Source organism: Salmo salar, chromosome 01 (assembly GCF_965601325.2).
Source record: "Salmo salar chromosome 01, fSalSal1, whole genome shotgun sequence".
NCBI classification, from domain to species: domain Eukaryota; kingdom Metazoa; phylum Chordata; class Actinopteri; order Salmoniformes; family Salmonidae; genus Salmo; species Salmo salar.
Window position 1 is genome coordinate 68,679,943 of NC_138291.1, and position 15,408 is coordinate 68,695,350.

Below are 15,408 nucleotides of genomic sequence, written 5' to 3' on the forward strand. Positions count from 1 at the left end.
TTAGAGAGGCTTTCATTAAAGAACACCCTCTGTGTTCTACTACACTGCTCAAAAAAATAAAGGGAACACTTAACCTCTATGGGCTAGGTGGGACGCTAGCGTGCCACCCGTGGTGCACTCCATCAACAGCAGGTGCATTTCAAGAGCGGCAAATTTGAATCCAAATAAATGTCAAAATTCAAATTTTTCAAAAATACAACTATTTTACACCATTTGAAAGATAAACATCTCCTTAATCTAACCACGTTTTACGATTTCAAAAAGGTTTTATGGCGAAAGCATAAATTTAGAGTATGTTAGGACAGTACATTTACAAGAGTTGTGTGTAATGTTTTGTCAAGTCAAAGACAGGGTCACCAAAACCATAAAACCAGCTAAAATGATGCACTAACCTTTTACAATCTCCATCAGATGACACTCCTAGGACATTATGTTAGACAATGCATGCATTTTTAGTTCTATCAAGTTCATATTTATATCCAAAAACAGCGTTTTACTATGGCATTGATGTTGAGGAAATCGTTTCCCTCCAATAACCGGCAGTCAAGTCAGCGTCACAAATTAAATAATTAAAATTAGAAAACATTGGTAAAATATTATATTGTCATTTAAAGAATTATAGATTTACATCTCTTGAACGCAATCAACTTGCCAGATTTAAAAATAACCTTACTGGGAAATCACACTTTGCAATAATCTGAGCACTGCGCCCAGAAAAATACGCGTTGCGATACAGACTAGACGTCATGTTGGGGAGATCTAAAATCGAAAATACTATGTAAATAATCCATTACCTTTGATTCTCTTCATCAGATGTCACTTCCAGGTATCACAGGTCCATAACGAATGTAGTTTTGTTCAAAAAAGCTCATCATTTATGTCCAAAAATCTCCGTCTTGTTAGCACATGATCTAAGCCAGCCGGACTTCTCGTCATGAACGAGGGGAAAAAATATATTTACGTTCGTTCAAACATGTCAAACGTTGTATAGCATAAATCATTAGGGCCTTTTTTAACCAGAACATGAATAATATTCAAGGTGGACGAATGCATACTCTTTTATAACGTATTGGAACGAGGGTACCCAACATGAACTCGCGCGCCAGGTGTCTAATGGGACATCATCGTTCCATGGCTCTTGTTCGGTCAGATCTCCCTCCAGAAGACTCAAAACACTTTGTAAAGGCTGGTGACATCTAGTGGAAGCAATAGGAAGTGCCAAAATATTCCTCAGCCCCTGTGTTTTTCAATGGGATAGGTTTAAAGTCAATACAACACATCAGGTATCCACTTCCTGTCAGAAAATGTCTCAGGGTTTTGCCTGCCAAATGAGTTCTGTTATACTCACAGACACCATTCAAACAGTTTTAGAAACTTTAGAGTGTTTTCTATCCATATATAATAAGTATATGCATATTCTAGTTACTGGGTAGGATTAGTAACCAGATTAAATCGGGTACATTTTTTTTATCCAGACGTGCAAATGCTGCCCCCTAGCCCTAACAGGTTAAACACAATGTAACTCCAAGTCAATCACACTTCTGTGAAATCAAACTGTTCACTTAGGAAGCAACACTGATTGACAATACATTTCACATGCTGTTGTGCAAATGGAATAGACAACAGGTGGAAATTATAGGCAATTAGCAAGACACCACCAATAAAGGAGTGGTTCTGCAGGTGGGGACCACAGACCACTTCTCAGTTCCTATGCTTCCTGGCTGATGTTTTGGTCACTTTTGAATGCTGGTGGTGCTTTCACTCTAGTGGTAGCATGAGACGGAGTCTACAACCCACACAAGTGCCTCAGGTAGTGCAGCTCATCCAGGATGGCACATCAATGCGAGCTGTGGCAAGAAGGTTTGCTGTGTCTGTCAGTGTAGTGTCCAGAGCATGGAGGCGCTACCAGGAGACAGGCCAGTACATCAGGAGACGTGGAGGAGGCCGTAGGAGGGCAACAACCCAGCAGCAGGACCGCTACCTCCGCCTTTGTGCAAGGAGGAGCAGGAGAAGCACTGCCAGAGCCCTGCAAAATGACCTCCAGCAGGCCACAAATGTGCATGTGTCTGCTCAAACGGTCAGAAACAGACTCCATGAGGGTGGTATGAGGGCCCGACGTCCACAGGTGGGGGTTGTGCTTACAGCCCAACACCGTGCAGGACGTTTGGCATTTGCCAGAGAACACCAAGATTGGCAAATTCGCCACTGGCACCCTGTGCTCTTCACAGATGAAAGCAGGTTCACACTGAGCACATGTGACAGATGTGACAGAGTCTGGAGACGCCATGGAGAACATTCTGCTGCCTGCAACATCCTCCAGCATGACCGGTTTGGCGGTGGGTCAGTCATGGTGTGGGGTGGCATTTCTTTGGGGGGCCGCACAGCCCTCCATGTGCTCGCCAGAGGTAGCCTGACTGCCATTAGGTACCGAGATGAGACCCTCAGACCACTTGTGAGACCATATGCTGGTGCGGTTGGCCCTGGGTTCCTCCTAATGCAAGACAATGCTAGACCTCATGTGGCTGGAGTGTGTCAGCAGTTCCTGCAAGAGGAAGGCATTGATGCTATGGACTGGCCCGCCCGTTCCCCAGACCTGAATCCAATTGAGCACATCTGGGACATCATGTCTCGCTCCATCCACCAATGCCACGTTGCACCACAGACTGTCCAGGAGTTGGCGGATGCTTTAGTCCAGGTCTGGGAGGAGATCCCTCAGGAGACCATCCGCCACCTCATCAGGAGCATGCCCAGGCGTTGTAGGGAGGTCATACAGGCACGTGGAGGCCACACACACTACTGAGCCTCATTTTGACTTGTTTTAAGGACATTACATCAAAGTTGGATCAGCCTGTAGTGTGGTTTTCCACTTTAATTTTGAGTGTGACTCCAAATCCAGACCTCCATGGGTTGATAAATTGGATTTCCATTGTGTGATTTTGTTGTCAGCACATTCAACTATGTAAAGAAAAAAGTATTAAATAACATTATTTCTTTCATAAAGATCTAGGATGTGTTGTTTAAGTGTTCCCTTTATTTTTTTGAGCAGTATAAATAGGTAACTCTTAATCCATTATAAGGCACAGGATGCAGATCTATAACACCTCAGTTTTTTCAGCAATAGGTTATGATCAATAATAGCTGCACTGAAGTCTAACAAAACAGCTTCGACAATCTTCTTACTATGAATTTCTTTCAGCCAATCATCAGTCATTTGTGTCAGTGTCAAGTGTGTTGTTCATTTGTTTTCTGTAAAATAACTTTGTATTTGGTCAAACTGATTTTTTCCAAAACTTTGCCAAGTTGAGGTTGATTGGTCAGCTGTTTGAACCATTAAAGGTTGCTCTGCTATTCTTGGGTAGCGGAATGACCTTTGCATCCATCCAGGCCTGAGGGCACGCACCGTCTTCTAGGCTTAATAGAAGATGTGTCAAACAGTAGTTGCAATGTATTCCGCTACCAACATCAGCAATTTAGGAAACTATGCAGTATTTTTTAAAGTATTATTTCTTACACTGTTACCCCAGGAAATCTTAAGTCTTATTACATACAGCCGGGAGGAACTATTGGATATAAGAGCACTGTCAACTCACCAATATTACGACCAGGAATACGACTTTCCCGAAGCGGATCCTTCGTTTGGTCCACCACCCAGGACAATGGATTGGATCCCAGCAGGCGACCCAAAACAACGGTGCTGCAAAAGGGATAGACAGAGCAGTCTTCTGGTCAGGCTCCGTAGATGGGCACATCGCCCACCACTCCCGAGTATACTACTAGCCAATGTCCAGTCTCTTGACAACAAGGTAGACGAAGTCCGTGCAAGGGTTGCCTTCCAGAGAAACATCAGAGATTGTAACAGTCTCTGTTTCACGGAAACATGGCTCACTCGGGATACGTTATCAGAGTCGGTACAGCCACCTGGTTTCTTCATGCATCACGTCGACAGAAATAAACATCTCTCTGGTAAGAAGAAGGGCAGGGGTGTATGCCTTATGTTTAATGGGCCATGGTGTGATCATAACAACATACAGGAACTCAAGTCTTTTTGTTCACCTAACCTAGAATTCCTTACAATCAAATTCCGACCGCATTATCTACCAAGGTAATTCTCTTTGATTATAATCACAGCCGTGTACACCCCCCCCCCCCCCCCCCCCAAGCAGACACCTCGACAGCCCTGAAATAACTTCATTGGACTCTATGTGAACTGGAAACCACATATCCTAAGGCTGCATTTATTGTAGCTGGGTATTTTAACAAGGCTGGGTATTTGTAGCTGGGTATTTTTTCCAGCCCGCGACCCGAATATTATTGAACCCTCGCAAGGCTGCCAGCCCAGACGGCATCCCTAGCCGCATCCTCAGAGCATGCGCAGACCAGCTGGCTGGTGTGTTTACGGACATATTCAATCAATCCCTATCCCAGTCTGCTGTTCCCACATGCTTCAAGAGGACCACCATTGTTCCTGTTCCCAAGAAAGCTAAGGTAACTGAGCTAAACAGCTATCGCCCGTAGCACTCACTTCCGTCATCATGAAGTGCTTTGAGAGACTAGTCACCTCCATATCACCTCCATGTTTAACAGTGAGAATGGCAGAATGTTGAACTTACTAAATGACTGAGAGTTTGACTGTGTGATATTAGGTTGCTTCTTGTGTAAATATTTTCCGTCTGGATTTTAATGATTTGTATTGTATCTCCACCTGACACCCTAGACCCACTCCAATTTGATACCGCCCCAATAGGTCCACAGACGACGTAATCGCAATCACACTGCACACTGCCTAACCCATCTGGACAAGAGGAATACCTATGTAAGAATGCTGTTCATCGATTACAGCTCAGCATTTAACCCCATAGGACCCTTCAAACTCGTCATTAAGCTCGAGACACTGGGTCTCGACCCCGCCCTGTGCAACTGGGTCCTGGACTTTCTGACGGGCCTTCCCCAGGGGGTGAGGGTAGGAAACAACACCTCCACCCCGTTGATCCTCAACACTGGGGCCCCACAAGGGTGTTTTCTCAGCCCTCTCCTGTACTCCCTGTTTACCCATGACTGCGTGGCCATGCACGCCTCCAACTCAATCATCAAGTTTGCAGACGACAGTGGTAGGCTTGATTACCAACAATGACGAGACGGCCTACAGGGAGGAGGTGAGGGCCCTCGGAGTGTGGTGTCAGGAAAATAACCTCACACTCAACGTCAACAAAACAAAGGAGATGATCGTGGACTTCAGGAAACAGCAGATGGAGCACCCTCTATCCACATCGACGGGACCGTAGTGGAGAAGGTGGAAAGTTTTAAGTTCCTCTGCGTACACATCACGGACAAACTGAAATGGTCCACCCACACAGACAGAGTGGTGAAGAAGGCGCAACAGTGCCTCTTCAACCTCAGGAGGCTGAAGAAATTTGGCTTGTCACCAAAAATACTCACAAACTTTTACAGATGCACAATCGAGAGCATCCTGACGGGCTGTATCACTGCCTAGTATGGCAACTGCTCCGCCCACAACCGCAAGGCTCTCCAGAGGGTAGTGAGGTCTGCACAACGCATCACCGGGGGTAAACTACCTGCCCTCCAGGACACCTACACCACCCGATGTCACAGGAAGGCCAAAAAGATCATCAAGGACAACAACCACCTGAGCCACTGCCTGTTCACGCCGCTATCATCCAGAAGGCGAGGTCAGTACAGGTGCATCAAAGCGGGGACCGAGAGACTGAAAAACAGCTTCTATCTCAAGGCCATCAGACTGTTAAGCAGCCATCACTAACATTGAGTGGCTGCTGCCAACATACTGACTCAAATCTCTAGCCACTTTAATATTTAAAAATTGGATGTAATAAATGTATCACCAGTCACTTTAAACAATGCCACTTTATATAATGTTTACATACCCTACATTACTCATCTCATATGTATATACTGTACTCTATACCATCTACTGCATCTTGCCTATGCCGTTCGGCCATCGCTCATCCATATATTTCTATGTACATATTCTTATTCATTCCTTTACACTTGTGTGTATAAGTTAGTTGTTGTGAAATTGTTATATTACTTGTTAGATATTACTGCATGGTCGGAACTAGAAGCATAAGCATTTCACTACACTCGCATTAACATCTGCTAACCATGTGTAGGTGACCAATAAAATTTGATTTGATTTGATTTTGATTTACCATCTAAGTTGTCAGTACCAGGTGGCTTGTCCTTATTTATAGATAGCAACAAAAAATAACACCTCTTCCACACCCACTTTGCAGAACTCAAAACTACCGCGCTTAACTTTCATTATTTGGTCCGTTATGCATGAATATGAAGCAATTTGCTAATCTTGTCAACAAAAAAGTTATTAAAGTGATTGGCAATATCAAAGGGTTTTGTTATGAACAAGCCATTTGACTCAATGAAGGATGAAGCCGAGTTCACTTTTTTGCCGAGAATATAATTTAAAGTACTCCAGAGCTTTTTACTATCATTCTTTCTATAATTTAACTTTGTTCCATATTATAGTTTATTTTTCTTTAGTTTAGATTTCTCAATTTACTGTGTTTGCCAGTCTGCTGTGTTGTCACACTTATTTTCTATTCTTTTTGCCTCATCCCTCTCAGCCATCACTTTTTCAAATTCATAATCTATTGTGATTTGGCAGTTCTAACAGTCAGTTTCTGGATGGGCACGTGCTTATCAGTAATTGTAAGAAGCCGTTTCATAAATGCTTCAAGTGCAGAGTCAGGTTGTTCCTCATTACACACATCAGAAGAACAAATATTGTTCACATCTTCGACATAGGATTCATTGCAAAACCTGTTGTATGATCGCTTATAAACAATTTTAGGTCCAGTCTTTGGAACCTAGTTTTTTCTAGATATGGCTATTATATTCACTGCACCCGATGGGTGTGGATACTACTTTAGAGCAGATTCATGCAGCATTAGTAAAGATGTGATCAGTATATGTGGATGATTTAGTTCCTGTTCTGTTTGTAAATACCCTGGTAGGTTGCCTGATAGCCTGTGCCAGATTGCAGGCATTGGTTACAACTTGAATCTTCTTTTTGAGTGGACAGCTTGATGACAACCAGTCAATATTTATGTCATCCAGAACATATACCTGTTGATATCACATACACTACACATACATCGAGCATTTCACACATATAGTCCAAGTACTGACTTTTAGTACTCAGTGGTCTATAGCAACTTCCTACAAGAATGGGCTTTAGCCATATTACTTCAACATCATCTGACATGAGATCCTCTCTCAGCCTAACAGGAATATGACTCTGGGCATACATGGCAACTCCTCCTTCATTTGCATTTCTATATTTCCTATATATTCTATAACCATGTATAGCTACTACTGCATCATCAAATTAATTATCTAAGTGTGTTTCACCAATGGCCAGAATATGGATGTCTTCTGATGTTAGTAAGTTGTACATTTCATGAACCTTGTTTCTCAGGCTACATACTTTAACAATATGCGCTATGTTTAGTACTTTTCTGGGTTGCTTGTTTGTTTTTAGTACTATTCTGAGAGGCTGATCCAAGGTAGACATGTCAGTGACATTTACATTTGAGGCTATGGTACTGAGGGAGCTGCCAACAGTGGAATTAAATTCTATGGGCATACGATTATTGCTGACAATACCCTCGAAGTTAACAGTTAAACGAACATAAATAAGGTTACTTACATTGACTTTACTTATTTCTCAGGGGTATAATACAATTTCTATATCCTCTGTTGCTTATTATGACAGGGAGGACTGGAGCGCTACCAAACCCAGACCGTCAGTCTCTTAAAGGGATACTTCATGATTTTGGTAATGAGGCCCCTTATCAGATGAACTTGTGGATACCATTGTTATGTCTCTGTGTCCAGTATGAAGGAAGTTAAGTGGTAGTTTCGTGAACCAATGTTAACTAGCATTAGCACAATTAATGTAAGGCTATGGGTATCTGCTGCTAGCATGCTAGCAGATACCATAGACTTCCAGTCATTGCACTAACACTAGTTAGCAATTGCGCTGGTGCTAGTTAGCAACTTCCTTCAAACTGCACAAAGAGACACAAAAATGGTATCCATGAGTTCATCTGACTCTGAGTAAGTAGATAATGGGCCTCATTGCCAAAATCCAGAAGTATCCCTTTAAGCAGTTTGCTATGTTGTTGGAGATAATCCTGGACCCTTCTCTTTTAAAGATGATGAAATGTTGCCACTCCAGAATCTCCCATATGTGTTCAATTGGGTTGAGATCTGGTGACTGAGATGTGCGCGGGCGCACACAGACACGCACACACACAGGTGTGGTTCGTATGTTAATTAATAAGCAATTAACCAACCATCATGCTTAGGATCATGTATAAAAATGATCAGTTGTCCATTGTTTTGGCTACCATAGCTAGAAGAAGAGATCTCAATGACTTTGAAAGAGGGGTCTCAAAGGAGCATAGGGGGTTTAAAGTGTGTGTGTGTCTCAGTCACCAGATCTCAACCCAATTTAACTCCTATGGGGGATTCATTAGACAGCATTTCATCATCAACAAAACACCAAATTATGGAATTTGTCATGAACGAATAGTGTTGCATCCCTCCAATATAGTTCCAGAAACTTGTAGAATCTATGCCAAGGCGCGTTGAAGCTGTTCTGTGGTGGCCCAAAGCCCTATTAAGACACTTTATGTTGGTGTTTCCTTCATGTTGGCAGTTACCTGTATGTGTCTACTAGTCAGAGCTAGCAGATTAGTAATGGTAGAGGCAAGTGATAGTGTGTGATGTTGGGGGGAGGGAGGGCTAGATAAGAGTACAGTACCTCCCAGTCCTTCTCCAAGTCGCAGAGCTTCTCAGCATACATGTCTAAAGCTTAAAAAAGTGTTTTAACTCCCAATTAAATCTCTATGGTGATCACCAGGATTTCTTGATTTATATATCATGATAGATTAATAACGTTGACTGAGCGGCATATTGAGGATAATTTCGCTGTCAGACAGGCTTGATTTGATTAATGTATTTAGAGGATGTCTGCCATTGAAATACATATTTTTGGTTTCCATGCTTAAGTTGGTCACCTCAGGACAGTAATAGGAGCTTTGGTAGTGTTTTCCTCCCAAAGTGTATGTCCACACTGAATGCATAAACAGCTGATCTCCTTAACACATTCATTCAATCTGATATACAGCTCTGGAATGATGGCTTTGACCTGCACTGAAATTGTATTATACAGTAATACACGGTCCAGAATGTTAGTCACACACTGTGTTAGAGTGCCACCAGACTAATCAACAAACTCAAAGGGTACCCCACCAACGTTCTTCCCCTGCATACCAAAACGTGTTCTCTCCACATTAAAACATGAAGACCTAGCGCTTAATGCTCTGTGCTTTTCTTTCAAACCACTAGTCTGTGGTCATTTCTGTCTTGTTAGCAAAATGGCTCCATCAAGGTCACTGCAGGGTCAAGTGATGTCACAGCAGTCATCTGTGGTGGAACGTTCTAACAGGTCAAGACAGGAAGGACGATCCTGGACGTGAGGTCATACCTCCGTGAATCCTACAGCATTTTCCACCCGGTTAATGCACAACAGCACCTCATGAATATCCATTATTTACAGTTGACTGGCTGTTTGTATGACTCATAGTGTAGTGTTTCTGCTGTATAAAAATGTAGGTGCCTCTTTCTAAAAGCAGTAAAGCACACACCTACTGAATTATCCATGAGGTGTGGTGCTTGTTGCATAAAAGTTATGCATTTCTCAAAGGAATTGATGAGTTTGGACAGTGAGATAAATAGGGCGAAAGGGCCAAAGAGAGTGAGATAAATCGACACAAAGGGAAAATGAAATCGAGGGAGAAAGCGAGACAGACAGACAGCTAACGAGAAACATAGGCAGGGAGATGAAACATCTGAAAGAGAAAAACAAACTTGGACAGATCGAAAGAGAGAGACCGAGAGGTAGAGAAACACCGATAAGTTTGACCAGTCAGTTGTCTCATTACTGTGGTGTTTGATCCGAGTGCTGGTTTTCTGTCACATCAACATTGACCGCTGTCTTGCTCCTGAGTCAGACCAGCAGCTCTAGGTCTCATCGCTATTGATCTGACCGTTCACAGGTCATCCCCTGTCTGACCCTGAACGCATTCCTCTCATCCATCACCCTTGCCCGCATACATGAGTAGGGAGGTTCCTCCCCACAGCTTTATGGTGTACGTTCTGGGATTCTAAGAAATTGAAGTAGAGTTTTTACTTTGTCAATTTTCCAAAGGAACTGATCGATATCGGACATTAGTGATGATCCCCAATCCATTTTCAGCTGAAAATTAATTGAAAACCTGACCTTGAGAAGAGTGTTTATTGCATGTATTTCTTAATGTGTATATTGATTAATCATACTCATACTTAGTTGTCACACAACCTGTACCTAGTCCTATAATTCATATGTGAATCCACAGCTTAAGACAAGTTCATAGTGTGAATTTACAAGACAATTCTTAGATTTATTTTATGGTTTTGACCATGAACCCTCCCACCTCACCCTCTCTTCTTTGCCGCAGGAGGTGAGTGACACAGAAATCATGGAGCTGGTCCACAGTTCGTTGGGCCGGATGACCGTCATACGGCAGATCTTCCCTCTGTGGAGAGACACCAACATCCGCTGCATGAGGAACAACCACCGCATCTCCTCTCTGCTCTGTGATCCCCAGGAGGGCTACCTGCAGTCCCTGGAGGTCAGTGTGAAGGATAGGACTTTATTACTCTATTTGACCATCAGACCCGTCACCACCCTGTCATCACCGTAACACTGTATCCACACCATCACAGAATACTTTGTCATTCACCCAACATCACCCCATATATTGACAAGACATGACCATAACCATGACAAAAGCATGTCTGAAGGTCGGCGAGAGCGATTGGCCTGTCAGCGCTGTCACAACATTGAACATCATCATCATTCTAACACTGTCATTTCCTTCACACATCCCTCCAATGTTAAACACCTCAGTCTGTCACCATCACTATTCTGACACAGGATAACACAGGAACACAGATTTCTAATGTTAAAAATGACTTAGAAATATTCTCCATAGTCATCTAGTGTGCAATGACCATGACTTACTATTCAAACTCCATAGCTAGCATAGAACACTGTTTAGGACAGATGGTAAAATCATGTGGTATTACTTTAGACTTTATCTCTCAATTATTAATGTGAAAAAAGGTGAAGCACTGGCTAATGCCAAGTATTTGTAAGAGAGAAAAAAAGCACAGGCAAGTGCTTTTCTTTTCTGATATAGACGTGTTACCTGTGCTGGGTAAAGCACTGGCCACTTATCTATCCCTTATCTATCCCCTTTGAAGTCATGATCATGATACGTTAGTACACCAGACTTACTTTCTTAGGATTCATCAAGTGATGCATAAAGCCTTAAGTACACCAGCCAGACCATCATAAAGCTTCAGTGATAACAAATGCTTTAGGCGTTTGTAAGTGGGCATTTCCTTCTCTTCATGGTGATGTATCCTAAATAGGTATACAAATGTATAAAAATGCAATATCCTTCTTTGAATATCTGGGTATTATTCTACACACTGGTTATTTTTATATAGAGTAGAGTTCAGTACAACAGAGTACAGTACAATACAGTGTACTCAACTCTAGTGTGCTCTACTGTGTACTGTACCGAACTCTACTGTACAGTACTCTACTGAACTATACTTTTCTTTACTGTACTGTATTTTACTGTGCTGTACTGTACTGAACTATACTCTACTTTTCTTTACTGAGCTGAACTGAACTATACTGTCCTGTACAAACATTTGAACCCAACTGTGGTTTGTTACTACTATGATTTCCCATTGTACCCAATTTAATTGCAGAAATTCCATTACCGATCTTTAGGAAAATGTAGTTAACGATTTGGTAATGGAATTTCGAGTTTTAACCACTTAATAATTCATATACAAAATTGATATCAGTAAAAACACTATACCTAATTGATAGGTCTGCCTTTTAATGTCTGTGTACTTTCATTATCCTCCCTCCTCATGAGGGAGAGACATTTTAAAATAACTTAAAGATATGTGGGTTTTTGGTAACGGAATTTCAAGGCCCAAGGCAAAGTTTCTTAAACCTACAGAAGACAGAAAAATGTATCCAAAACTAAATATACAGTGCCTTCAGAATGTCTTCACACACCTTGACTTATTCCAATTAATTAAAAATTAAAAGCTGAAATGTTTTGAGTCAATAAGTATTCAACCCCTTTGTTATGGAAAGCCTAAATACATTCAGGAGTAAAAAAGGCTTAACAAGTCACATAATAAGTTGCATGGACTCATTCTGTGTGCAATAATTGTGTTTAACATGAGTTTTTGAATGACTACCTACCTCTCTGTTACCCCACACATACAATTATCTGTAAGATCCCTCAGTCGAACAGTGAATTTCAAACAGAGATTCAACCACAAAGACCAGGGAGGTTTTTCAATGCCTTGTGAAGGAGGGCACTTATCGGTAGATGGGTAAAAAGAAAAAGTATACATTAAATATCCCTTTGAGCAGGGTTTCCCAACTGGCGGCCGAGTGGTTTTATTTGCCCCCTCCAAGTTTTCTGATAAAAAAATTAAAAATAAAACAACATACATTTTTCTTGAGACATACAATACTTTAAAAACACCAGGAAATCAGCTCCAAGTGATTTCCACCATGATCGGGAGTCCCATAATTCACCTTTCAGCAGGACAATAACCTAAAACACAAGGCCAAATGTACGCTGGAGTTGCTTACCAAGACGAAATTGAATGTTCCTGAGTGACCTACTTAGAGTCTTGACTTAAATAGGCTTGAAAATGTACTGCAAAACTTGAAAATGGCTGTCTAGCAATGATCAACAACCAACTTGACAGAGCTTGAAGAATTGAAAAATAATAATGTGCAAATATTGTACAATCCAGGTGTGGAAAGTTCTTAGAGACTTACCTAAAAAGACTCACTGCTGTAATCAATGCCAAAGGTGATTCTAACTCAGGGTTGTGAATGAATACTTAGGATATTTATGTATTTATTTTTCAATACATTTGCAAACATTTCTAAAAACATTTTTTCACTTTGTCATTATGGTGTATTATGTGTAGATGGGTGAGTGTCACAGAAATCTTCGTCGTCAGACGATATAGCGAAATCATCGTCGGAGAACGTGGACCAATACGCAGAGGAGTTAGTGCTCATCATCTTAATTTATTAAATGAATGTGAACACTGAGGAAAAACCAAAAAAACGAAATAAGACTAGTAACAGTTTTACAGGCATAAATAAACGCAGTGCAAAATACAACTACCCACAACCTACCAAACAAAGACACACCTACTTATAGGACTCCCAATCAGAGGCAACTAGAAACACCTGCCTCCAATTGAGAGTCCAGCACCCAAAACTACACATAGAAAAACAAACCTAGAACCTATACCAAAACTAACACACCCCACTACACACACCACACACAAAACCCCATAATACAAAACAAATATACCTCTGCCACGTCCTGACCAAATATAATACAAATAATACCTAAATATTGGTCAGGACGTGACAGTGAGAAAAAAATAATATTTAATCCATTTTGAATTCAGGCTGTAACACAACTAAATGTGGAATAAGTCAAGGGGTATGAATACTTTCTGAAGGCACTGTAAGTGTTGATATTATTTGGCAGGAGTCTTTACTTTAACATTATTGCGTTTCTGGTAGATGTTTTCCATCTGTTTGACCAGAAATCAAAGCCTTTTCTTATTCCACGTTTTTAGGATGGAAAATGGTTGAAAATGTATATATGCCTTAATTTCCAAAAAATATAGATATGGCTTTCTTTTGACACCCAATTTGACATGCTCCTTTGAACATCACATGTTGTTGCTCATGGGTCCTTTTATATGGAAATTACCTAGTGTGTTTATGTTTGAGCTAACTTTTGAGCTAACTTAAAAAAAAAAAAATGCATTTTGTAAACTCGATTTACCACCGTCACATAAATTTCAACTCAACAAGTGTGTTTCCTCTATACCCAATATGGCCATGTGGATTGAATGTCCAATTGAATCCTCTATGAAATGAGGAAAACAATAATTGTACATGTATTGATCTCATGGTGAACCATGATAGAATACAGGAACGGAGGTCTGAGGAATGGTGTCCTTCAGAAAATATCTCCTTATGTCATTGCTGTACCCTGCCATTCATACATGCCTTTGTTGGTGTAGCAAAATACTTCCCTTATATCGAAAGCATGCTTTGGACGTAAGCAATCCATTGTGCCTATTTTTATTCCAAATGAAAATGCCAGGGAATGTGTTTGGGCTTCTCTTTCTCCAGTGGTCCTTCAATAAATCACAATTTCCCACAGACAAGTTGGAAAAGGTATACCGTGGGTGTAATTGTGAGTAATGCTCTGTGGCATTTCAACAGACATGTCTTTTTCTATCATTAGAAAACTTGAGTTTATCTTTCATATCTCTTGTCTGTAACTTAAAAGTGGTCATTGCAGTGTCAGACTTGGTGTTTTCTGCACCCCAGGTGTCAACCACTATGGGTCTGTTTCTCCCTTTCATTTTGTGGACATGCTTATTCCCTACTGAGCAATTTATTTCCCCTAAACCTCACAGGGGCAGAGGCAGAGGCAGAGAGGAACCGCTTTTGTGTTGGTCTTGTAAACTTTCAGAAGGTTCAACAATTGATTTTGAGCATCTCGTTTTAGCTCCAACAGTTTTGGGGAGTTTTTCCTTGCCAGATCTCAAATTAGTTAATTACCTGCATGACGCTGCTGATTCTGCTCAAAACCTTTTCTAGAAGATGTTTTATTGTGTTGTTTCTCCCCAGGTCTCCAACTTGTACCTGTATGACAGTGTGCTGATGCTGGCCAATGCCTTCTACAGTAAGCTGGAGGACAGGAAGTGGCATAGCATGGCTAGTCTGAACTGCATGAGGAAGTCCACCAAGCCCTGGAATGGAGGCTGGTCTATGCTGGACACCATCCAGAAGGTAGGACGCAGACTAACTCATACGGTGTCGAAATGGATTCCTTTCATTCTTTTCACATGTATCTCAACTCTTTGAATACAGATGTACAAAGAGAATGATTCAGTCTTTTGTGTTTAGTTTCAAGTTTCAAGTTTTATTTGTCATATGTGCAGGATTCACATGGTACACACCGTCAAACTAAATGCTTACATGCAGTCTCCTTGGCGTATCAATTTTCTTCAGCTGCCTTAGGAAGTAGAGATGCTGTTGGGCCCTCTTGACAAGAGTGGCGGGGTTGTTGGTCCATGTCAAGTGCTCGGTGATGTGGGTGCTGAGGAACTTAAAACTGCTGACTAATGCAGTTCCTTTGATGTGGATCAGTGGGA

At 41.5% G+C, this 15,408-nt stretch overlaps 1 protein-coding gene across 1 annotated transcript in view; it reads left to right on the plus strand.

Moving 5' to 3' along the window:
- Positions 1-15,408, plus strand: part of LOC106607602 (glutamate receptor ionotropic, delta-1) — a 483,227-nt gene that overhangs the window by 360,759 nt on the left and 107,060 nt on the right. Inside the window, exons 6-7 of the mRNA XM_014204697.3 lie at positions 10,560-10,733; positions 14,882-15,043. Of these exons, the coding sequence (XP_014060172.3) occupies positions 10,560-10,733; positions 14,882-15,043 (336 nt within the window). The remainder of the gene's footprint in view (positions 1-10,559; positions 10,734-14,881; positions 15,044-15,408) is intronic.